At 43.1% G+C, this 24,002-nt stretch overlaps 1 protein-coding gene across 2 annotated transcripts in view; it reads left to right on the top strand.

Moving 5' to 3' along the window:
• Window positions 1–24,002, top strand: part of Mark2 (microtubule affinity regulating kinase 2) — a 60,740-nt gene that overhangs the window by 9,580 nt on the left and 27,158 nt on the right. Inside the window, exon 2 of one of the 2 annotated variants that reach the window (XM_071616085.1) lies at window positions 18,456–18,545. The exons of the other annotated variant lie outside the window; for it this stretch is intronic. Within the exon in view, the coding sequence (XP_071472186.1) occupies window positions 18,510–18,545 (36 nt within the window). The 5' untranslated portion in view covers window positions 18,456–18,509. The remainder of the gene's footprint in view (window positions 1–18,455; window positions 18,546–24,002) is intronic. 2 annotated transcript variants of the gene reach the window in all.

The following is a 24,002-nucleotide window of genomic DNA, read 5'->3' as shown; positions in this document are numbered from 1 at the left end:
TAGAATTATTTTCATTATAACATGAACACAGCATTTGCTTTTTTCACTGTCATTCTCTCACCATTGTACAGTCTTGTTTTCCAAGTGTTAAATGATGTGTGATGACATCATGCATCACTAATGGCCAATGAAATATATAATTCTGTATTCTTGTATTTTCTTTTCTTTCTTTTTTTTTTTTAGAGAGAGAGAGAATTTTTAATATTTATTTTTTAGTTTTCGGCAGACACAACATCTTTGTTTGTATGTGGTGCTGAGGATCCGCACGCACGCCAGGCGAGCGCGCTACTGCTTGAGCCACATCCCCAGCTCCTGTATTCTTGTATTTTCTAGATTTTTTTTTTTTTTTTTTGTACCAGGAGTTGAATCCAGGGGTGCTTAAACCACTGAGCCACGGCCCAGCCCTTTTTATATTTTATTTTTTATTTTTTTTTTTTTTTAAATCTAATTTTATATATTTTTTTTAATTTATTTATTTATTTTAGTTCTCGGCAGACACAACATCTTTGTTGGTATGTTGGTATGTGGTGCTGAGGATCAAACCCGGGCCGCACGCATACCAGGCGAGCGCGCTACCGCTTGAGCCACATCCCCAGCCCCCTTTTTATATTTTATTTAGAGACAGAGTCTTGCTGAGTTGCTGAGGCTCGCTTTGAACTCAAGATCCTCCTGTCTCAGCCTCCCAAGCCACTGGGATTATATAAGTGTGGGCCACTGTGCTGGCTATTTTTTAGAAATTTTAAGATAGTATTTTCAGGTGTGTGTATGAATTTTTCAGTGATGAACTCAGTTTGTTCTTGGTTCTTGTGCTCTTATTAGTTTTCTTTGTTCTTGTTGGTGATTGGGGTGGAACCCAGAGCCTGGAACATGCTAGGCAGGCACTCTACCACTGAGCTATATACTGGCTCTCTTTGGTTATTCCTGCTATAATTTCTCTATAAAACTCATTGTTGTCTAATAAATCATTATTTTGAAATCTCAACACTTTCATAGCACCTTTGAGGAAACAGTAAGAAGTAAGTACAACTTGTAAAACTTGTAAAAATTTTTGAAAACTTTTATTTAAAAAAAATATTTCTAACTTAGCATTTAATTCAACTTTATTATTATTATTATTATTATTATTATTATTATTATTATTATTGTCTTATGGTACTGGGGCTTTAACCCAGGGATGCTTTATATATCCCCAAGTCTTTTATTTTTTATTTTGAGACAGGGTCTTGATAAGTAGCTTAAACTCTCACTGAATTGCTGTTGCTGGCCTTAACTTTGTGTCTTCCTGCCTCAACCTCCCAAGTTGCTGGGATCACAGGGTTTGCTAGTATACCAAACAATTCTGCTAGATTCTGAAATAGCTTTTATTTTTTTTGGTACCAGGAATTGAACTCAGGGGCACTCAACCACTGAGCCCCAGCCCCAACCCTATTTTGTATTTTATTTAAAGACAGCTCTCAATGAGTTGCTTAGTGTCTCGCTGTTGCTAAGGCTGGCTTTGAACTCACGATCCTCCTGTCTCAGCCTCCCAAGTTGCTGGGATTACTGGCATGTGCCACTGTGCCCGGCTTGATTCTGAAATAGAAAATAATTTATGTTTTTCTTATATTTAAGGATGGATTGTTAGCTTTAAAAAGGGAGATCTGCCTGTTTGTTTATTTATTTATATATGTGGTGCTGAGGATTGAACCCAGTACCTCACACATGTTAGATTAGCACTCTACCACTGAGTTACAATCCCAGCCCGCAGATAAGAATATTTTAAAAAGGCCGAGTATTAATCTAGAAGATAACTTTGATATACACTACTTTTATAAGATTTTTGTTTTGTTTTATACTTGGTCTTCATTTTTTATACATTAAAATAATTATGTATATATTAAAAAAAAGTCCGAGTATGGTAGTGTACTCTTGTAATTGCATTGACTCTGGAGGCTGAGGCAGGAGGATTGCAAGTTGGAGGCTGACCTCAGTAACTTACTGAGACCCTTTCTCACAATAAAAATAGAAAGGAGAGGCTGGGGCTGTAGCTAAGTGGTAGAGCACTTGCCTGGAATGCGTGAGGCACTGGGTTTGATTCTCAGTACCACATAAAAATAAATAAGATAAAGGAATTCTGTCCATCTACAACACCTACCAAAAAAAAAAGAAAGAAAGGACTGGGGGTGTAGCTCAGTGGTAAAGTGCTTACTTTGCCACAGGTTCAATCCCCAGTACCAAAAAAAATAATAATAATAATTAAATAATAATGAATGCTGTCTCCTCCTTTCTAGATGCTAATAAATTATTAGCATTATTGTATCATGTTTTTGTATAATGTTATGGTGCCAGTCAAGTTGCAGCATTCTTACAAGATCATTATTAATAGTGTTTTTTGTTTTTTTTTTTAAATATACCTAGGATTGAACCCAGGGGTGATCAACTACTGAGTCACATCCCCATCCCTTTGTATATTTTTATTTTGAGACAGGGTCTCCCTAAGTTGCTGAGGGCCTCACTTAGCTGACAAAGCTGGCTTTGAACTTGAGATCCTCCTGTCTCAGCCTCCAGAGCCACTGGGATTACATGCTCAGTTCATTGAGTTTAAAGAAAAAAGGAATTTAATATTAATAATACATACTATGATAGTGGCTCAGGAGGCTGAGGCAGAAGGATCACAAGTTCAAAGCCAGCCTCAGCAATTTAGTGAGGCAATTCTGGACTGCTCCCCTTTCCCTCTTCCCTTCCCCCCTGCATTGGTTAGAAGGAGAAAGAGTCATAGCAGGTGTAGTGGCGTACGCCTGATATCCCAGCATCTGGGGAGGCTAAGGCAGGAGGTTTGTGAGTTCAAAGACAGCCTCAGCAAAAGTGAGGCTTTAAGCAACTCAGAGAGACCCTTCTCTAAATAAAATACAAAATAGGGCTGGGGATGTGGCTTAGTGGTCAAGTGCCCCTGAGTTCAATCCCTGATACCACACCACCCCCCCGGGAGAGGGGGGATACATACTATGAGCACTTTTTTGTTTTATTTTTGGTACTGGGGATTTAACCCAGGGATGGTTTACCACTGAGCCTCATCCCTAGCCCTTTTTATATTTTATTTTGAGTCTGGGCTGATCTTGAACTTGTGATCTTCCTGTCTCAGCCTCTCTAGCTGTTGGGATTACAAATGTGTGCCACAGTGCCTAGCACTATGAACACTTTAAAAGACAGAATTTCTTCCAACTTTTCAAACTAGAGTTGAAAAAGTCACTGAAGCCCTGTACTGTTGTTCTATCATCTTGTTGGCTGAAGTCCCCCACATAATAGCTGAGAGACTAATTAAGTCTTAGCTGACACTCCTGAATGCCCACTGGATGAAAAGCAGTAGAATTCACAGCACTTCAGATACTATAGGGCCTGGTGAATAAAGATTAGCCACAAACATGAAGACCAGGTTAATATCTTGTTTACAGATTTTACTTTCACCTAACAGGAGCAGATCTATAGATAGGGCTCAACTTGCCTCACTAGCACCTACTACTCTTTGAAGAATTACTTCTTTTATGTGACTGCTCAGACACAAGTGCTGATAAATATTCAAAGTGTTGAAAAAAAGTTTTTTTGTACGTGGGATTGAACCCAGAGGTGCTTTACCATTGAGACATACCCCAAGCCCTTTTAAAATTTTGAGACAGGATCTTGCTAAGTTGTTTAGAGCCTCACTAAATTGCCAAGGCTCCTGCCTCAGCCTCCTGAGCTCCTGGGATTACAGGACCGTGCCACAATGCCTGGCCTTTTTTTTTTTAAATATTTATTTTTTAGGTGTAGATGGACACAACACAATGCCTTTATTTTTATGTGGTGCTGAGGATCGAACCCGGGTCCTGCCCGTGCTAGGTGAGCACTCTACCGCCACAATCCCAGCCCCTGGCCTTTTTTTTTGTTGTTGTTTAAGTTGTTGCTGGACCTTTATTTTTATTTATTTATACATGGTACTGAGAATTAAACCCAGTGCCTCATGCAAGTGCTTTACCACTGAGCTACACAAACCAAGCCCCTGCCTGGCCTTTGTAATTTTTATTTATTTTTTTGTTGGTCCTGGGGATGAAACCCAGGAGTGCTCTCCACTAAGCTACATCCCCAGTCTTTTTTAGTTTTTTTTTGTTTGTTTGTTTGTCTTGAGACAGTCTAAGTTGCTGAGGCTGGCCTTGAACTCAAAGTTGTCCTGCCTCAGTCTTCTGAGTGGCTGGGATTACAGGCATGGGCCATCATACCCAGCTCCCTGAATGACTTTGTGAATCTCACAGTTTACCCTGGAACGACTTCATTTCCATTTGCACTGTTGGTGCAAAGCAATGGCACAGAAAACTGTTGGTGCCATAACATGAATCGAGGTAGTGGCACCAAACCACAGGTGATTGTAGTCATGGTCATTACACACTTGCAGTTGATGGAGGAAAAGCCATTTGCACTTAAGTATATCATGAATGAAGGACTATCATTATTGATTTTCATTAAATACCATCTATTTAATAAAGATTCCTTTAATATTCTGGGTGGCAAAATGTAAAATTTGAAGCATTGCTTCTGTGTGCCATTGCACAGTGGAAAAGCACCGGTGTGGCAGAGCTGAAGCAGCTGCATGGACTGTCATTTTGGGAGGCGGGTACCGGGAATTGAACTCAGGCACTCTACCACTGAGCCACACCCCATATATAAATAAATATTTTATTTAGAGACAGGGTCTCACTGAGTTGCTTAGCGCCTCTCTGTTGCTGAGGCTGGCTTTGAGCTTGTGTGGATCATTTTTTTTGCTTGAGATAATAACCAGTGGACAATCTATAGTTATTCAATCTTGAAAATCTATAGTGTTGGGCTGGGGATGTGGCTCAAGCGGTAGCGCGCTCGCCTGGCATGCGTGCGACCCGGGTTTGATCCTCAGCACCACATACAAACAAAGAGGTTGTGCCCGCCAAAAAACTAAAAAATAAATGTTAAAAAATTCTCTCTCTCTGTCAAAAAAAAAAAAAAAAGAAAATCTATAGTGTTTTTTCCTGTTTTTAGATGGGGTCTCACTGTGTTGTCTAGGCTGCTCTTAAACTTCTGGACTCAGGGGGCTTCTCTTGTCTTGGCCTCCTGAATGCTGGGACTACAGGCAGCTTGGACATTTTCTTGGGAGGGAATAAACCGAACCCTTCATTGTTGCCAGTGATAAAATTTAAATTGTCAAGTGAAAATTAGAATTTTAGAAAATTTGTATCTGTCAAAGAGTTTTAGCAAGACCCTGTCTCAAAATAGAAAATAAAAGAACTGGAGGTTGTACCTCAGGGGTAAAGTGCACTGGTTCAATCCCTAGTACTATTAAAGAAAAAAAAAAAAAAAGGAATATAAAACAATGCAACTCTTTCATCAAATTTCAATTTGTTGCCATGGTGTGGTGGTACATGCCTGTAATCCCAGCCACTTGGGAGGCTGAGGCAGGATGATTGCAAGTTTGAGGCCAACCTCAGCAACTTAGTGAGATCCTCAGCATCTTAGGGAGAACCTGTCTCAAAAAAGACTGGGGATGTAGCTCAGTGATATAAAGTACCCCTGGGTTCAATTCCCAGTACCAAAAGAAAGCTTGAGGAGATCCTCCTGGTGTTGATGGCGGATCAACTTCTCGTGGAGCCCTTGTTTTGTAGCTCCCAGCCCCTTTGTAATCCCTGGTGGGTCTCAGGAAAACTCAATCCTTAGAATTTTCCAGCTCCATAAGATGGTTGTCTATGAAGTGAGGCACTTTGAACCAAACTTAGCTAATTTTCTTCTGATTTTCCTTTTCTCCCCTCTATTTTTTATTTTTTAGGCTCATCTTTTTTTCTTTTTCTTTTTTCATTAATTTGTTAGCTGTTTGCTATGTGTTTGTGTGTGTGTGTGTGTGTGTGTGTCTCTGCCACTATGTTTTTTTATATGTATTTTTTAGTTGTAGATTAACATAATACCTTTATTTTATTTATTTATTTTTATATGGTGTTGAGGATTGAACCCAGTGCCTCACACATGCTAGGCAAGCGCTCTACAACTGAGCCACAACTCTAGTCCCGCCACTACAGTTTTTAAAAATATTTATTTTTTAATTGAAAGATAATGTATGGGTTTATTTGGTACAATATGATATTTGAACATATGTGTGTATATATAAGGTGTATTCATTATCTATTTATCTATCTATCTGAATATGAATGAAATGATCAGTTCAGGATATTAGGTTATCCATGGTCTGACCAAAGAAATTTTCACAAATGAAGACCCTGTGTTGGGGCTGGGGCTGTAGCTCAATGGTAGAGCACTTGCCTAGCATGTGTGAGGCACTGGGTTCAATTCTCAGCACCACATATAAATAAAAATAAAGGTCCATCGACAACTAAAAGAAAGAAAGGAAACTTTAAAAAAATAATTAAAAGACCCTATGTACACAAAGAAATAATATATTTCTTTGAGATGGGAACATTTAAAATCCTTCTAGGTGTTTTGATTTATATAATACAGTATTATTAGCTGTAATCACTCTTCTGTGTCATGATATTCCAGAACTTAGTCCTCCTATCCAGCTGTCTTGTACCCATTATAACCAGTCTCTCCCATCTCCTCTTCTGTACCGTTGTGTTTTCTTTTGTGTGTGTGTGGTGTTAAGGATGGAGCCCAGGGTCTTAAAACATTCTAGGCAAGTGTTCTACCTCTCAGCTACCCCCAGCCCATGGTTTTGATTGCAAATAAGATCAGTTTGCAGATTTCATTTGGTATATGTTTAGTTGTGATTTGAAAAATATAGTTTTATTAAATTAAAATAACTCATTTATGTTTATATGTAATAAGTGTATTAATGTCTTTTAAATGAGTTGATACATAGTTAAAACTTGCACTTCAATTTCTAATATATTCTGGTAGATATAATCCATGTAAACACAAACTTCTTGGGAAATCACTTATTTTTAAGAATGCATAGAGTTCTTAAGACTAAAACATGTAATAATCATACTTGTAGACTAAATTTGGGCTGATTTTTCCTGGTTTATTGGTTGGCTTCTCTATAATGTAAGAAACCTTTATTTTGCAATTCCCAGCCCTTCTTTAGTCTTGGCTGTGCCTGTGGAAGGCATTTGCTGCTTTGGATTGCAGTTCTTATAACTGAGGAAGCTAGTCCCAGTGACCTGAGGGTCTCTGATCAAAGTTGACTTGTTTCCTCCTTTGAATACATAACATCAACCTTCTGAGTTTCTTTTAGGAAAAAAACAAATTGTTTGTTTTTAGGTGCTGGGTGTTGAACCTGGGTCCTTGCACATGCAGAATACATGCTCTAGTACAAAGCTATACTCCCAGGTTCTGAATTTTATTTTCTAAAACTTTGAGATAATTTTAAACTTGACAAGAGTTGCAAAAATACTCCAAAGACTTTCCATGCATTCTTTACCCAGCTTCCCCTTATGTTAACATTTTATGTAACCGTAGAACTGTATCAAAACTAAGAATGAATCTTAGTGTGATACTGTTGACCAAAATACAGAATTTACTCAGATTTCATCAGTTTTTCCACTCTTGTATTTTTCATGTTCTAGGATTCCCTGTCCAATTTAATTTTAAGCAGGGTGTGGAGGGGCACACCTGTAAATGCTAGCTACTCAGGAGGCTGAGGCAGGATGATCTCAAGTTTAAGGCCAGTCTGGGCAACTTAGTGAGATCGTGTCTCACAATAAAATAAAAAGGGCTAGGGATGTATCTCAATGGCAGAGCGCTTGCCTAGCATGCACCAGGCCCTGGGATCAGTCCCCATTGCTGCAAAAATAGTTTGTAAACATAAATATGAGAACTACTTCTGTAGGTAAATATCAGGCTGGTCAGCACTACTCTTGATTAGTTGGTGACTTGCTATGACCTCATAAATGAGCCTCTGTTTTGCAATTTCCAGAGTCCTGGCCCAGCCTCAGGAAGGCACTTGCTGCCTTGGTTTGTAGTCATTCTAGCTGAGGAAGCTGTTTCTCAGTGACCCAGGGGACTTTGACCAAAGTTGGCTCATTTCCTCCTTTGAATGCATAGCATTGGATTTTTTTTTTTTTAATATTCCATTAAAAAGATCATTTGGCTTACTTGAATTTCATTATAACAGTAGGTATTTTTTTCTTTTTTTTTATTTTGTATATTGGCTATTGGTCAGTTCCAAATTTGAAAACTGCAAAGCTTGCATAGCTTCTATCCTTGAAGAACCTTGGTGCCTGCAATAGCTGGAGGCTGCTAGGCTGCAGTCATTGAAGCCAGAATACCCATCAGCCTGTTCCTTGGATGGCTACAGGGCCTCCATACTTTTTTCCTTCTTCTTTCATACTTTACTTTCTTAGCCTCTGCTTCTTAGTGAAGCATGCCTGCCAAATCCCACACTGAGGCAGGTACTCTGTATTTTGTCAGGTAAGCATATTTGGTGTGTTTGTAACAGGGTCTCTTTCCTTGATTAGTCTTGAGAGGCAGGTAAAAATGGCCAGGCGTAGGGGCTGTGGCTGTAGCTCAGTGGTAATGCACTTTCCTGGCACGTGTGAGGCACTGGGTTTGATTCTCAGCACTGCATATAAATAAATTAAAATAAAGGTCTATCAACAACCAAAAAAATATTAAAAAAAAAAAAAAAAAAAAAGGCCAGGCGCAGCGGTGCATGTCTGTAATCCAAGTGGCTCGGGAGGCTAAGGCAGGAGGATTGAGCGTTCAAGACAGCCCCATTAAAAGCAAGACACTAAGTCACTCAGAGAGACCCTGTCTCTAAACAAAGTACAAAATAGGGCTGGTGATGTGGCTCCGTGGTTGAGTGCCTCTGAGTTCAATTCCCGGTACCCCGTTCCCCCCAAATGTAGTAGACATATAGTTTCTAAACTACTCTGTAATTCTCAACTTTGTTCTTTTGACATATTCATCCCCCAATTTCCATAGCACCTGTGACTTTTAAAAGCAACTACTACAAATAGTAGCCCGAAGGCCTTCTCTAATAATCACTTAACACCAGCTTTAAGCAAATCATTTGCTCAGAATTACATTGGAATAATTTTTAAAAAACAACTGTTTAGTCAAGTGTTTAACTTCTCTTAGTTTGAGTCTACACATAGACTTCTAGGATTATAGCTCCATTTCCCATCAACCCTCCGTTCTTTACACAAAGCATATTTCTTTTCGGATTCACATGTGGCTTTCATTTTGATTCCAGAATTGAACTTGATATGTTATTTTCGCTCTGGCTACTGGTGTGTACAGAAGATAAAGACTTTTGCTTTCAAAAATTTGTGTACTCCTATTAGCTAAGACAGTGACTCAGTGGTGCCTCCTGGAAGGCCCTTTAGGTTATTATTCTGTCCCAAGTGGTTGGGAAACTTGGTCCTAAAGGAGGGGACTGAATACTTGAAGAATAGGTAGTGCCTCACCCCTTCCCATTCACTTCAGCATGGCTTGCCTCTGCAGCTGTCTTTCTGTAGCTATTCACAAAATAGCCACCATTCATTTATTGAGCACTTTCTCTGTCCTAGGCTCTTATTTAACTGGTTTACATTCATTAACTCATTTACTCTTTGTGAGAGAATAGGTCTTATTATTTTGCTCACTTTACAGATGAGGAAACAGGGTTAGAGATGTTGAGTCACCAATTTAAAACTGAAGACCCAAGTGGCCCTGAGTGAGTGTTGTGAGTGTTTTTGGCTGTGGATAGCCCTTCATTCATCCCTGGCTTCACTTTTATCCTCACAGTAGAAGGTACAAGTTGAGCATCCCCAATTCAGAAATCTGAAATCATCCATTCTAAAACGGAGACTTTTTTGAGTGCCAACATGACTATACAAATGGAAAACTCTGCAGATGACTCTTTGTCACCAGTTGCAGTCAAAACACAGGTTAACTTAAAATTTTCTATGAAATTACCTTTAGACTGTATGTATAAGATATATATGAAATATAAATGAGTTTCATGTTTAGACTTGGGTCCCAACTCCAAGATATCTCTCTCTCTCTCTCTCTCTTTCACACACACACACACACACACACACACACACACACATGCAAATCCAAAACAGTTTTGGTCCCAAGCATCGTGAATAAAGGATATTGAATCTGTAGTTCCCTGAGGATTAGCTTCTTTAGGTGTGGGGCAAAAAAAAAAAAAAAGAATGTCTCACAGACTGGATTTTGAGGGGTAATGGGGATTGTATCTAGGGGTGCTCTCCCACTGAACTTCATCCCCAGCTCTTTTGTTATTTTTGAGACTGGGTCTTGCTAAGTTGCTGAAATTGGCCTCAAACTTAATGATCCTCTTACCTGAGTCTCCTGAGTCCTGAGACTACAGGCAGCACCACCACACCCAGCTCATAGATTGGATTTAGAGTCCCCTCTGACCTCAATGGTTTCTGTCTGTCATCTATTTACACAAGTGACAGCAGTGGTGTGTGCAGTAGCTGCAGCTCTAAGGTCATCTGCTGAGTACACCCTGAAGAACCATGGGAAACTCAAGCCATCTTCTTGTTTGCTGTTTTATCTTTTCACATCTTCTGGAATTTCAAGAACCCCTTTAGTAAAACGGAAGTCCTGTTGGTAACCAACAGGTAAGAACCTCATGGAAAGGACAGTTTGGATTTCTAGATTTGGCTGTCCTGCTCAGTGGCGCCCATGAAATGATGAAACTCTTTGGGTTTTTTAAACCCCCATCCTTTCCCCCACAAAGAAAAAGTAAGAAGCTTTTGTGTGTAATTCTTTACTGTATGTTTTTGTTCCTATGAAATGAACTCAAGTTCTCTCTTTACAACCCTCTGTGTGCTACTTGCTCTTTTTTTTTTTTTTTTTTTAACTTTTAATATTTATTTTTTAGTTTTCGGCGGACACAACATCTTTGTTTGTATGTGGTGCTGAGGATCGAACCCGGGCTGCACGCATGCCAGGCGAGTGCGCTACCGCTTGAGCCACATCCCCAGCCCGCTACTTGCTCTTAACCTAGACTGTTGAGAGTGCAGAGCACCATAGCTGGTAGTGTCAGACATCTGTGTGCATTTGGGGCTTGCTGTTTCAATCCTGGGAGTTGAACTCTGGCCGTCCTGATGTGTCTTTAGCCTGTGGCTTGTGTAATATGCCACTTCATACTATTTGCATTTACTTGGTCTCTTTTTGGTTCATGTCTCTCTCCTGAAGCTGGTGCTTATAGCTATGCCTGTGGCCCTTCTAGACCAGGAGTGGATGCTGTGTTGTCCTTCTACAGAGTTTTAGTTAAACTCTAGTTTAACTTTGAGTTAAACTTTCCCTTGAAGATGCCAGTCTGGGGTGAGGGCAAAGGGATGAGCTGTAGGCCTAGATTCAAGCAACAGTTTGCCACTTATACGCCTCTTGGTGCCCTAGTGGAGGAGAAGCGGGAGTTTGATTATATGTTGTTCGTGCTCAAAGCTAATGCACTTCTCCAAAATTATGGCTGTTATATCTAAATTACTTTAGAACTCATCTCTGGTAGAAAAGCCAAGGTCCACATGAATGACTTGGAGGAGCACACAGCCTGTGGACTTTCTTATGAGTGGTTCTCCCCTCCCCACATTCCCATCTCAACATACATTTTTCTCTCAGCAGAGGTAGCTGCTAGTCACACGCAAGCGCTCTTCAGTGTTGCAGCCACGGCTTCCTTGGAGAGTGCGTGGCAGGGCTCTCCTCACTAATGAAAAGGCTGGCATGTTGGGCTAGTCCACAGGGGCTCTGCCCTTCTGTACTCTATTCCCAAGGAGAAAGCATTGTACCTTAATTACCAACGGCATGCTGGCAGAGAGGAGTGGCTGCTAATTGATTAGATGACAGTCCTTTGCGTGGATGTGGAACCATTGGGGTGGTTTTGTTTGGTTTCGTGTTTTTGAGTAAACATGTAGATTTGGGCCAGGTAAATTGACTTTGGAGAGATGAAGATCTGTGTAGGGATTCCCTTTATTAATCTCATGTTGTTAATGTCACTTCTGTGTCCTCATTTCCTTTTTAATGTGATACTGGGGATGGAACACAGAGCCTTGCATTTTCTAAGCACATGCGTTACCCTGAGCTATATCCTCAGCCCCATCATTTCTCACTTGGTAGTAAGAAGTCCTGAGTCGGCCTGCTTCTGTTTTGGTGCAGGTGGTGAGTAATATCTCTTCCTACCCTGTTCTCCCTCTGGTGTGCCCCCTTTTGTTTGGCAGCACCAGATTCCTTTATTTGGTTTGGTTTTCATTCCTTCCTTCTGTCTTGGAATGGTTGAACCCTATTCTAAAATATATTTTTAAGATAGTGTTTGAAAAGCAAACACCCTGCCTTCTTGAAACCACAGAAACTGCTTGTGAAACAGCCTATAGGGCAGGCTGCCAAATCTAGACTGTTAAAACCAATCCTTTAATGACAAAATGTCAAACACTGATGTTAAACCTTCATTATGATTGTGGTGTAAGGATTTTTCTGAATAATAAATGTTTAGATGCCGAACTCCCAGCTTCACATTCAGCATGCGTACACTATAAAATTCTTCATGGTAAACCACTCCACAAGAGTCTCATGTAGCTAATCTGCTCTCTAAGGAAAGGTTTTAAACAAACCCATTCCTATTTATGCTCATGTGCATTTTTTTCTTTAATTCCAAGAAGTGATTTATTTTATTTTTTTTTTGCAATGATTTGGACCCATCCTTTCACCAATTTTCATATTCTTTTTAAAAAACTATATGTTTAAATATATATATATATATATGAATGATATATATTAGTTGTAGATGGACACAACACTTTAATTTATTTATCTTTATGTGGTGCTGAGGATTGAACCCAGGGCCTCACATGTGCTAGGCAAGCACTCTACCGCTGAGCTACAACCACAGCCCAGCTTTTCTATTCTTAAGGCAGGAGAAGAACTAGTTTAGAATTGTGTTTTTCACCCCACAGAAAACCTGGCCTTAGTGTTTATCCCCAAGCGCTGAATTAACTGACTTTTTTTTTTTTTTTTTGAGATGGCAGAAAATCTTCTGTTTGTCTAGGCAGTTTTCTTTCTTCCCAGTTACCTTCAGGAACAAGTATTTATTTCTTCCTGATCTCTTCCTGAAGAGCTCTGAACCTGCTAGAAGACTGAAGGATAGGGGTAAGATTTTAAAACTCGTGTCAATTGAACTGAACTATAGGGACCAGGCTTGACTCCCAGCAACTGGGTAATAAAGGGAAAATATACAAACGTGCCTCCCTATTTACAGCCAGTGTTGAGATAGGGGTTCTGGTACAGAACTTCAGGAATCGCTTCCAAATCTTTGCCAGGATAACTGGCTTCAGTTTCTGTTGTAAGGGCTTTTTCTGACTTTATTTCTGTGACGAAGAGTCCTGAGCAGCTTTCTTATTTTGTGCTTTTGAAGTTCTCATATCATCTTTGCTTGTACAGTAGGCTTGACTGTAGCTTCCAGATGGTGATGAAAGACAGGAAGGCTAAGCCATGCCTCACGGAGTCCCTTGAGTTGTCGTCGTCGTCACTCTGGTACTGCGGGACATGGTACACTTGGTGCATAGGCGGCCCATTCATTAACGACCCAGGGTCTGGACAGATCCTGGCAGAACTGATAGTCCTCACTGGAAGTGAAACCTGGCATCTTCTGCTCTGATCCCTCTTAGCTCATTGTTCCTCTGAAAAATAACAAAGACCACAGACCACTAATAAATCTGGGTAATTAGGCCAACCGTAACTTCTTGGCTTTGTCTGTACTGGACTGTGTGATTTGTGCTTCTCTCTCCTGTTAGATTGTCAACCCCTTTGAATGGACCAAGAACTGTGAGAGGTTGGGCTATGTTATTCCTCCTGGTCCTACTTCCTTCCCCAAGAGCCTATTAGGGTGCTTCGCACATGGTCATCTCACTCTCTCTCTCTCTCTTTTTTTTTTTTTTAAAAGAGAGAGAGAATTTTTTTTTTTTTAATATTTATTTGTTAGTTTTCGGCGGACACAACATCTTTGTTTGTATGTGGTGCTGAGGATCGAACCTGGGCTGCATGCTTGCCAGGCGAGCACGCTACTGCTTGAGCCACATCCCCAGCCCAACATGGTCATCTCTCAATGAATTATTTGAGAAATAAAAAATGGGCTGGAGATGTAACTTGGTGGTAGAGTGCAAGCTGTTTGATATGTTGCACCACAAAAAGTAAAATAAAATAAAAATTGTAATATGGGTGTTCTCCACTATAACCATCCTCAAGAAAGTGTATATATACTAGTTTGTAACCCAGACATCTGTCTCTATCCAGTTATTTGGTTATTTAAGTCTTTTTTTTTTAATGTTTATTTTTTGTTTTTTAGTTGTAGTTGGGTACAATATCTTTATTTATTTATTTTTATGTGGTGCTGAGGATTGAACCCAGGGCCTTGCACGTGCTAGGCAAGCGCTGTACCGCTGAACCGCAACCCCAGCCCTCAAACTCTTAATCAGTATCTTAGGTACAATAATTACTAAAAATAACTCCTTTTTGGAGTGGGGATATAGCTCGGTGGTGGAGCATTTGTTTATCTTGCACAAGACCCATGCCAGCACCAGAAAAACAAAACAAACAACAAAATACACACAACTTTTTGAGGATGAGAGGGAAGGTTTACACTATTGCTGGATTAAGAATCAAGAGAGGAAACCACAGGGAGAAAATCCTTTGCTGAGGAATCCCTGCCTGGCTTCCCGAAATAGGGACCAAAGCAGAAAGCTAAGCCCTTGGCTCTGCCTGAGTTCTATTCTTGCTCTTGATGCTCAGGCCATATATGCTGGGACTTTTGCGTCACCAGCCTCATCCTTTCCTCTGTGTGGTGGGTGAATAGGTACTCGGAGTGTTGAGAATTTTGTCCAGAGTTGGAGAGATCATGCGCTCTGTGTCAAATAGCTGCAGTTATTTATAGGGGAGAAAAACTTGGGAGCATGGCACAGGAAGAACTGATTTCACACCAACTCAGCGCCTGGTGGTGGCGAGGACCCAGATTGTGCTTCAAGTGTCTCAGGAGATCAGTTGCTTTTCTCCCATTCAAGTACCAATCAGGCCAGCCCTGCTTAGCTTCCAAGATTACACGAGATCAGGCACATTCAGAGTGGTGTGGATATAGACTGGTTCCTTTTCTGAGGCCCAAGAACTGTGAGGGGTTGGGTGCAGTGGTGCATGCCTGTAATCCCAGTGACTCAGGAGGCTGAGGCAGGAGTATTGCAAGTTTGAGGCCAGCCCCAGCAATTTAGCAAGACCCTATCTAAAAAAATAAACAAATAAATAAATAATTAAAAAAAAAAAAGAAGACGAAAAGGGGAAAAAATAACTCCGAGGAAGTCAGGTACGAGGTTTTCCAGGACCATTTTGGGTAGGGCAGGAGTAAGAAAGATGACCATTTTCTCCCTTCTTTAGTCCCTGTGGTCTTCGTGTAAAAGCTCCATATGACTTCTCTATCTCCCGTTCTGAACCCATGAAGAAGGCACCAGCTGGCAGGGTAGTTGCAAGAAGGACCTGTTAGACTGGTCTGCTTGGGTCTCCTCCCCTCCCCCAGCTGGGCACAGAGACTGAAACTGCTGCTCGCTAGGCTTTGCCAAATCAGTTTCTCCTCACGGATTATCTACTGGTGGCAGTCAGGTAGCTCCCCACCCAGGAGCCCTGAGGAACCGAGCTGCTATGGGAACCATGCAGGTGGGGGCAGGTGCCAGCCCTAGGTGTGCCGCTCACCCCACCAGGGGCTGCGCCTACTCAGCTGCTCATAAGAAGGTTGCAGAGCCCTGGGGCCTGTGGGAACTAGACTGTGTCTGCATGGTTCCTTTCCCAGCACCTTGTGGCCATGTTCCTGGTGTTTAGAGAGGCTGGGAAGGGCCAGTAGCTTGTAAATGGGGTAATTGAAGCTGGGGCTGGGGGGTTCTTCCCTAGGGCATCCTAGGTTAGGGTTGTGTGTTTGCAAGGTGTGCAACTTCTGGAGTTGTCACTTATCTTTAAAATCTTCATCCTAGGTGAGGTCTTCCAGTGTGGGAGCCCTATGTCCAAGATATGTTAGGTGATGTTTACTTACGCAGCAAGACTTTTAGGCAGGTTGACTTGACGTAAGCCAAGGTCAGGAAGTGGTTTTCAGGACTTGCAGCCCATGCTCACTTCCTGCTGTGGTCTTGGGGACAGGACTGAAAGGCTTGTGAGCCCAGAGGTACCGAGAGCCCTCACATCCACACAGGACAGACCCTTACAGCTTGTCTTAGTCCCCACGTTCTCAGTGTAGAAACAGGTCCCAAGAGGGTAGATGACTTGTTCAAGGTTACATAACTTGTTTGGGTAGAGCTAGGTCTAGAATAGATCTCCCCTGGGACCCTTGGCACTATGCCCCCATTGCCCACACTTCAGAGGCAGTTGTGTTGCTTAGATGGCCTGTGTGGGGACTACCTGTAGGCCTCATGGAGGAAGCAAACTGGGAAGGGACAGCTGGAAGAACAGCAGGCCCCAGCTGCACACACCAGAGATGAGCTCTGAAATCCTGCCAGAGATTGTGTCCATTAAGGCCCCAGAAAACCCTAGGGAATGGATTTAAGACAGAGGACACCCAGCATTCTAGCCCTAGCTCACACTGAAGGGGTCACATGGAGCAGGGCTGTATCAAGAACTACTGGGTGAGAAGCCTCTCTGAACAAAGCAGGAAAACCCTGACCCTATGACCTTCCAGCATGTCTTAGGGATGCATTTCTGGAGAGACTGAGGTGCCAGGCACTGAATCTGAGCACAATGACAGAGAAATAATTGAGTCTTGGAAATTCCCCTGAGGTTGTGGTCAGTCTTGTTGAATGGTGAGCCACATAGCCACCAAATGTCAGGAAGGCCACTGAGCAGCAGTGGCGTCCTGAGTGGGAGATCACTTGGAGGGGCACACTAGAGACCCATGAACTGAGCTGGGTGGGTGGTTGGGTGGAGCTGGGAAAGCTTCCTGGAGAAAGTGAGATCTGGGTGGCTCAGCAGTAGAGTGTTCGCTCGATCCTCAGCACCACATAAAAGTAGATAAATAAAGGTATTGTGTCCAACTACAACTAAAAAATAAATATTAAAAAAAGAAAAGAGCCTCGCATGCACAGGGTTCAATCCTCAGCACCACAAAAAAAAAAGATCTACAGAGAGGCTTACCAGGAAGAGAAAAGGGAGTGGATGGTCCCAGAAGGTGGGAGGCTGCAGCAAAGACCTGGAGGTCTGTGAGAACATTCTACGTTCAAACACAAATGTCTGGAGCCCAGCTGCAGGCAGAAAAGATAGCAGCCAGGTCACAGTGCCATTGTAGAGACAGTCCAGGAACCTGTGGGTCTAGAGCGGAATCAGTTTTACATACACACATAGGAAGACATATGAACAGTTGTGATGTGGAGAGGTTTTGTTTTGTTTTGGTAAAGACGTACTTTGTATATAAAACCATTGCTTCCTGTTCCCAGGGCTGGGTGCCCTGTGTAGAGGAGGCTTGGTGCACCATCCACTGCAGTAGTGCCATGTTGTAGAGTAAGAAGGACTGGTTTTTCTGTGCAGGTTCCTGGCAGGGGAATTTATGGCTGTGGATTTGGCTTTGCAGCAGGGTTGGCCTGGGACACTGGGGCTGTATCAAGCCCAGGGGTCAGAACTGCTTTCCCTTTTCTCACGGGGGAGTGACTCACAGACCTTTTCTGCCACTGGAGGTTCTGCAAGCTTCTCAGGCAGCCTGTGAAGGAGGCCCATGGTAGCAGTTGGTGAGAAAGAAGTACTTCATGGCCACCACTCCTGAAGAACATTTGTCTCGCTAAACAGCACCTCTCTGTGGCAGCCTTGGACTCTGTGCTGGCAAGAGAGGCACCCTCCCCTCCCTGTGGGAAGCCATCATCTCTGGCTTCTGCTCTGCCCCTGGCCACAGACTGAATTGCACAACACAGCCCGTGAGAGTCCTGCTCTCCTGTCATTGGCAGTCAGTGGCACAAGTGCTCCGAATAACAGACCTTAACTGCTAGGATTGTTGAAATGACCGTGCTCCACACTGCAGGGGTCAGGGCACAGCAGCAAAGCATGTGAAATTGACCTAAGGTTAGAATGTGACTGTCCGGCTGGGAGAAGCTTCACAGGACCGCATTTCACTTCTGGCTGCATAGACTGTCTCTCTCCCACCAGGGATGAATCCTGTTCCATGCTAGTCTTTTTTTTTTCAAACTGTTTCCCTTTTTGCCTTTCCCAGAGACCATACACCTGCCCTTCTCCTGTTGTGTTCTAGTTATGATAGGAGTACCATTCAGAGTTCTTGGCAGGAGACCAACCTCTTCTACCCCAGTTGGTTCCCCCTCCTTTCGCCAGCTTGTTTGATGTGCACATTCCCCAGAGTTCTCCTTATGCAGCTGGTTGGCTCTGTAGTGGCCAGAGATTGGAGCTCCTGCAGTGGAATCCAGCTGCTTCCCTCCTGGGCTTTAGAGGCGGGGCTTGAAAGTAGAGAATCATAATCTCCCTTCCTCCTCCTCCCCCTACCCCCATGCTGCCAGGCAAACTGGAGTGACCAGCTCTGAGTGGGGACTCAGCCTGCCTCACTGCTCTGCATGACAACAGCGATCTGGAGGAAGATTAATGGATGTGTGAGTATGTGGACGCTGAAGTTCATTACCAACTCTGTGTGCACATTATGAGAGCCACAGAGGCTTGCCCTATGTGGCAGGTACGGACTCATTTTGATATTAGTGGAGGCAAGGGATCCTTAGGGGAGATGGTGACCCAGCCAGGTGTCTGCCAGGCCTGCCCAAGGCCTACCCCTGATCTTCAGGAGAGCTGGGTGGGTGGGTGATATGGGAAGTGTATTCTTGGAATTCCTTGCAGCGCCACCATCCCCACCCCAGCAAAGCCAAGTTCTTTAGTTCCTAAGCTGGGAACTTTCATTCCTGACTTACCTCCTTTAGTTTCTTTAGCATGGATTCATCTTCCTCTCAACAGGATTGTGGGTAGAAGGTTAGAAAAGCAGTAGCTGGAGAGGGAGCCCAGGTTCCCCTTCAGCTGGTTAGAGGAGGGGCAGCACCACAGCCTTCAACCATTCTCTGGCTCCCCACAGGACATCCTCTTGCTCTGAGGCTGGAGTGCCTAAGGCAGTGGTAGCAGCCAGGCTTGCTGAGTGGGGAGGCTGTGACAAATGGTTTTACAGAGGAGCAGGGGAGAAAGAGTCTGATTTCACAGAGCCAAAGGCCAGCTTCTGTAGGCTTAGCTGTTAGAGCCAAGATTCAGGTGCTGGTGCCTTTTACTGTCCTTCCTGTGTCTGTGGCTGTCATTGTCAGGTTGACCTGCTGCTTAACCCTCTCTGCCCTGGAGCTGGACCTAAAGGCAGTTTTTTCCTTCCCAGTTCTGACATGGGAGAGAGGCTGTGGCTCAGTGGTAGAGCACTGGCCTAGTATGCTCGAGGCCCTGGGTTCCATCCCCAGCACTGAAAAAAGAGACAAAAAACAAACCATAAACAAACAAAACCCAGTTCTGAAGTTCTCTCAGGCAAGAAATGGTCATGGAAGATATTGTTTTGGTAGTTTTGCTATTGGTCGGGAGTTTAGATATCTCAGAACTGAACTCTTTCTCTAACCAAACATACAATCAAAACATTCCCAGTGATTTGGGAGTCTGAGGCAGGAGGATCGCAAGTTCAGAGCCAGCCTCAGCAACTTAGGTTCTAAGTAATTTAGTGAGACCCTGTCTCAAAAAAAAATAAAAGGGCTGGGGATGTGGCTCAGTGATTAAGCGCCCCTAGGTTCAATCCCTAGTACCAAAATAAACCCCTCTTTCTCTTGAGGCTGTAGCTTGTGGTAAAATACATGTCTAGCACATGTGAGGCCCCCAGCACCACAAAAAAGACAAAATGTCCTTTCTTTTTAAGCCCTGTACATGTATGTCTTGGTAGGCCAGGAAGGTGTTGCTTTGCTATTCCTTGAAATTTAGGGCTTTTTAGGGGCTCTCTGTTGCCCATTTCCCTTAGTCTCCCCTCACACCCAAGCCCCCAAACATAAACCTTTCATACAAAGAACATTGGAAAAATTAAGCAGTGCCTCAAGGTCACTTGATCATAAGTGGTATTTGGCATAGGGAGCTGGTTTGGCATTTAGTGAGTGATTTCTGCTTTATATTTGAGCAAAAGATTTCTTGGCAGGAGGCCTCTCTGCTCTGTTCCCAATGCTGTCCTGTGCACAAGGTTTGCCCCCTCCCCTCCTTTGACAGGTTGTTTTAATCCTCCTGCCTATAAACAAGTGCAGCAGAACGTGTCAGCCCAGTTCATATGACTGGTTATCTCTTCACAGGGTAGCCAGCATCAGCGTTAGATACCATAGCCACTTGACAGAGTAGAGCTCTCAGGTTAAAGGGGGAGATGCCAGGCAAGCCTGGGTCTGCCAAGGAACGGAAACAGGAGGGTGTGATCCCTTAGTGAGGACCACGCATGAAAAGTGAGCGTCCATGGAGCAGGACTTTAAACTGTGGGAAGATGAGGGTTTCATTCCTTCTAGGTTTTGTTTTCCTGAATTCTTAGTTTGGGCATCTCATTTATCTTTCTTCTATTCTTTGACTCTGTCTCCAGGGGCCTAGGACATGCAGCTGTCTCAAGAAACTGCCTCTGAGACAGATGCCTGCTAGTTCATGGGAGACAAAATCCAAAACCCCAAATCCCCTCTCCCTCAAACAGTGAGCCTGTTATGTTGTGTGAAGGACAGCTGGCAAGTCCCAGGTTGGGTTTTCACCACCACCATCACTCCCCGCCGCGCCCCCTGCATGCACACACGCTTCCTCCTCTCACAGCTGAAGTGGCAGCCTGAGCTTTAGTAAGTGTATGAGGTGCACTTGTTCTGGTCCACTGCACATTCGTGTGTCTGAAACACATTTCCTACTGTGACTGCTGATTTACACAGCTTCTAGGTCTATATATCTAGAAAGTCCTGGCAGGATTGCTAACGCTTGGTACCTGGGGAGCCGAGGTGTGCTCTTGTCTTTTCCTGGGGTGGGATGTGTATGTTTAAAGTGCTTTTTAGGGACTCAAGTTGAGGCTCAGTGGTAGAGCACTTGCCTAGCATGTATGAGGCACTGGGTTCAATTCTCAGCACCACAGATAAATAAACGAGTAAAATAAAAAAAAGTCCAACATCTAAAAAATATTTTTAAAAAATAAAAATAAAGTGCTTTTTATCTGGGGCAAGTGAAGTGGCCTTTTATGGAAGGGATAAAGCAATTGAGCCGCTGGAACCTTTTCTGGCTCTGTTAAGAAACTCAAGTCCGTGTCTGAGCCATGGAGGAGACGACTAGAACTTGACCTTTGACCAAAGAACTCTCTTGGGCCAGTTTGAGAAGATGCATCTCTTTTTAGAAATGCAGAGTATTTGTGGCAAGTTTCAGTTAAAGCCTTCCAGACTGTATCTTCTGGAAACCTACCGAGTAAGGAAAGTATATAGAATTACCATCGTACTAGCAGGCATGTCGTGAGTAGTTGATACTCGCAGGCATTGTTCTAAGTGCTTTGAGTGGTATTGATTATTTGCTAATTTCTGATTTTACTTCTGTTTTCAAGACTTGGTAGAGACCCCCTTATTCCTGTGGGGTTCTTTGTCCTTGGTTGTTATCAGGGACTAAAATGGGCAACAGTACAGTTAGCAATGACCCCCTGCTGCCCAGCCCGGTTCTGATTGGAGGTTTTGGGTGGGTTTTTCCTTCATTGCTGGATTTAAGTCACCGTGCCTGTTGGCAATTAGAGCTGCCCTTTAGAGTTTAATGGGAGTGGACGAGATATGCATTCTTCTTGTAGCCCTCCTTTCTTCCCTGCCCTTGTTGAGTGAATTCAGAGGTGGAAAGCTGCAGACTTGGCTGCCTGCCTCCTTCAGAATAACCAGCATTCTCTTGTAAGGCCTAAAAGTGGCCCCCTTCCTCCCCAGCACCACCTGTTAATTGGTAGTTCTAGTTCCTGAGGGCTTCCACCAGCACATGAGCTAATCTTCACCAAAGAGTGCTGTTGTCATGTTCCTGTCAGAGTTCAGAAAGCCCAGAACCCAGGTCTGCCAGCTGCCCTGGCCAGGGCTGAGCTGGCCCTTCTCTGGACCATTCTCTTCCCTTGGAAACTAGTGTATTCACGCTATCTTCCTACGGGCTCTGAAAAGATGAATTAACATGCAAAAGTGTTTTTAAGCTGGGTATGGTGGCACAGCTGAGGAGACTAAGGCAAGGGGTTTCCAAGTTAGGAGGTCAGCCTCCACAGCTTACTGAATGAAAAAGGACTGGGAGTGTCACCCAGGGGCATCCCTGGGTCAAACCCCAGTACTGCCAAAAAAAAAAATAGTTTTTTAAGAAGACACTTATAATGGAAGATGGCTTTCATCTGGTTTGCTATACTCTTGCTCTCAGACCAAAAGTACAAACAGCCAGGGCCCCCTGAAGCAAAACTTTTGTTGCTGCCATTAATTGAACAGTGTTCTTAGGGTGCAACAGTGCACCCTGGGCCTAGAGCCATAAGCTTACACACACTGGGTCTCACTGAAAAGTTCGGGCTTTCCAGTCGTTACCTCACTGCTAACAGATGAACCTTCTCCCATTTATGGGGCAAGTGAGCCAAGGTGCCCATTCAGGCCATGACCACTTAGTGACAGGTCCCAGCATTCTCTGCCTTGAGCTGCAGTGGTGGCAGGCCTGGGAAGGGAGATCGGAGGCACCTCTCCTGCTTCAGTTGGCAGTCGGGAAGCCAGCTCTGGAAAGCTCTGGCCCTTATGTTGGGACACTGGTGCAGGCTCCCTTCTCTCCAGCAAGAGATTTCCCTCTTTGGTCTTCCTTCGCTAGCCCTCTCTCCTGGAAGGCAGCACCCATTCAACTGTCTTTCCTGCAGCCTCAGCTTCCCCTTCACCTGAATTCTCGCCTCCTCCAGCCCAGTCTCCTACTTTACTGCAAGCTCCAGCCACCCCAAGTGCTTTGAAGCCCTCATGTTTAAGTCCTCACCCAGAGTTTGGAAGTTAGGGAGCCCCAGTGTCTGCTGCCCTTGGTGCTTAGAGAACAAAGATATTTTCCAGGGTTCCAAGTTCAACTATTATTTAGCTTTTTTTTTTCTTTTTACTTATACTTGACAGAATGTATTTTGACATGTCATATGTACTATATGGAGTATTAACTTCACAGTCTTGTTGGTTGTACATGATGTGGAGTGAACACTGGTCATGTATTCATATATGAACATAGGAAAGTGATGTCTAGTTCATTCTACAGTCTTTCCCATTCCCATCCCTCTTACCTTCCCTTCACTCCTTCCCCCTCAACCTGGTGAACCTCCACACACACACACACACCCCACCTATTTTGAGTCAACATCTGCATATCAGAGAAAATATTCGGCCTTTGGTTTTTTAGGGAGAATTGGCTTATTTCACTTAGCATTTCATCCTTCTTTATAGCTGAGTAATATTCCATGTATATATGTACCACATTTTCTTTATCCATTCATCTGTTGAAGGGCACCATATCTTAGCTATTGTGAATTGAGCTGCTGTTGACATTGATGTGGCACATCGCTATAGTATACTGATTTTAAATCCTTTGAGTATATGCCAAGGAGAGGGATAACTGGGTCAAATGGTGGTTCCATTCCAAGTTTTCTGAGGAATCTCCATACTGCTTTCCAAAGTGTTTGCACCAATTTGCGGTTCTACAAGCATTGTGTAAGAGTACTTTTTCCCCCACATTCTCACCAAGAGTTATTGTTACTGTTACTTGTTTCTTGATAATTGCCATTCTGACTGGAGTGAGATGAGATCTCAGTGTAGTTTTAATCCGCATTTCTCTAATTACTAGGGATGTTGAACATTTTTTCATACATTTGTTGACCGTAATTCTTTTTTTTGTGAAGTATCTGTTAAGCTCCTTTGCCCGTTTATTGATTGGGTTATTATTATTTTTGGGGGGGTATTAATTTTTTTGTGTTCTTTAAGCTCTATCTGAGGTGCAGGTAGCAAAGATTTTCTCCCACTGTATAGGCACTCTGGTTACGTTCTTTTTTGTTTGTTTGTTTTAAGAGAGAGAGAGAATTTTTTAATATTTATTTT

This window comes from Marmota flaviventris, chromosome 9 (assembly GCF_047511675.1).
Source record: "Marmota flaviventris isolate mMarFla1 chromosome 9, mMarFla1.hap1, whole genome shotgun sequence".
Taxonomy (NCBI): Eukaryota; Metazoa; Chordata; class Mammalia; order Rodentia; family Sciuridae; genus Marmota; species Marmota flaviventris.
This window is presented reverse-complemented; position numbering and strand designations above follow the sequence as displayed.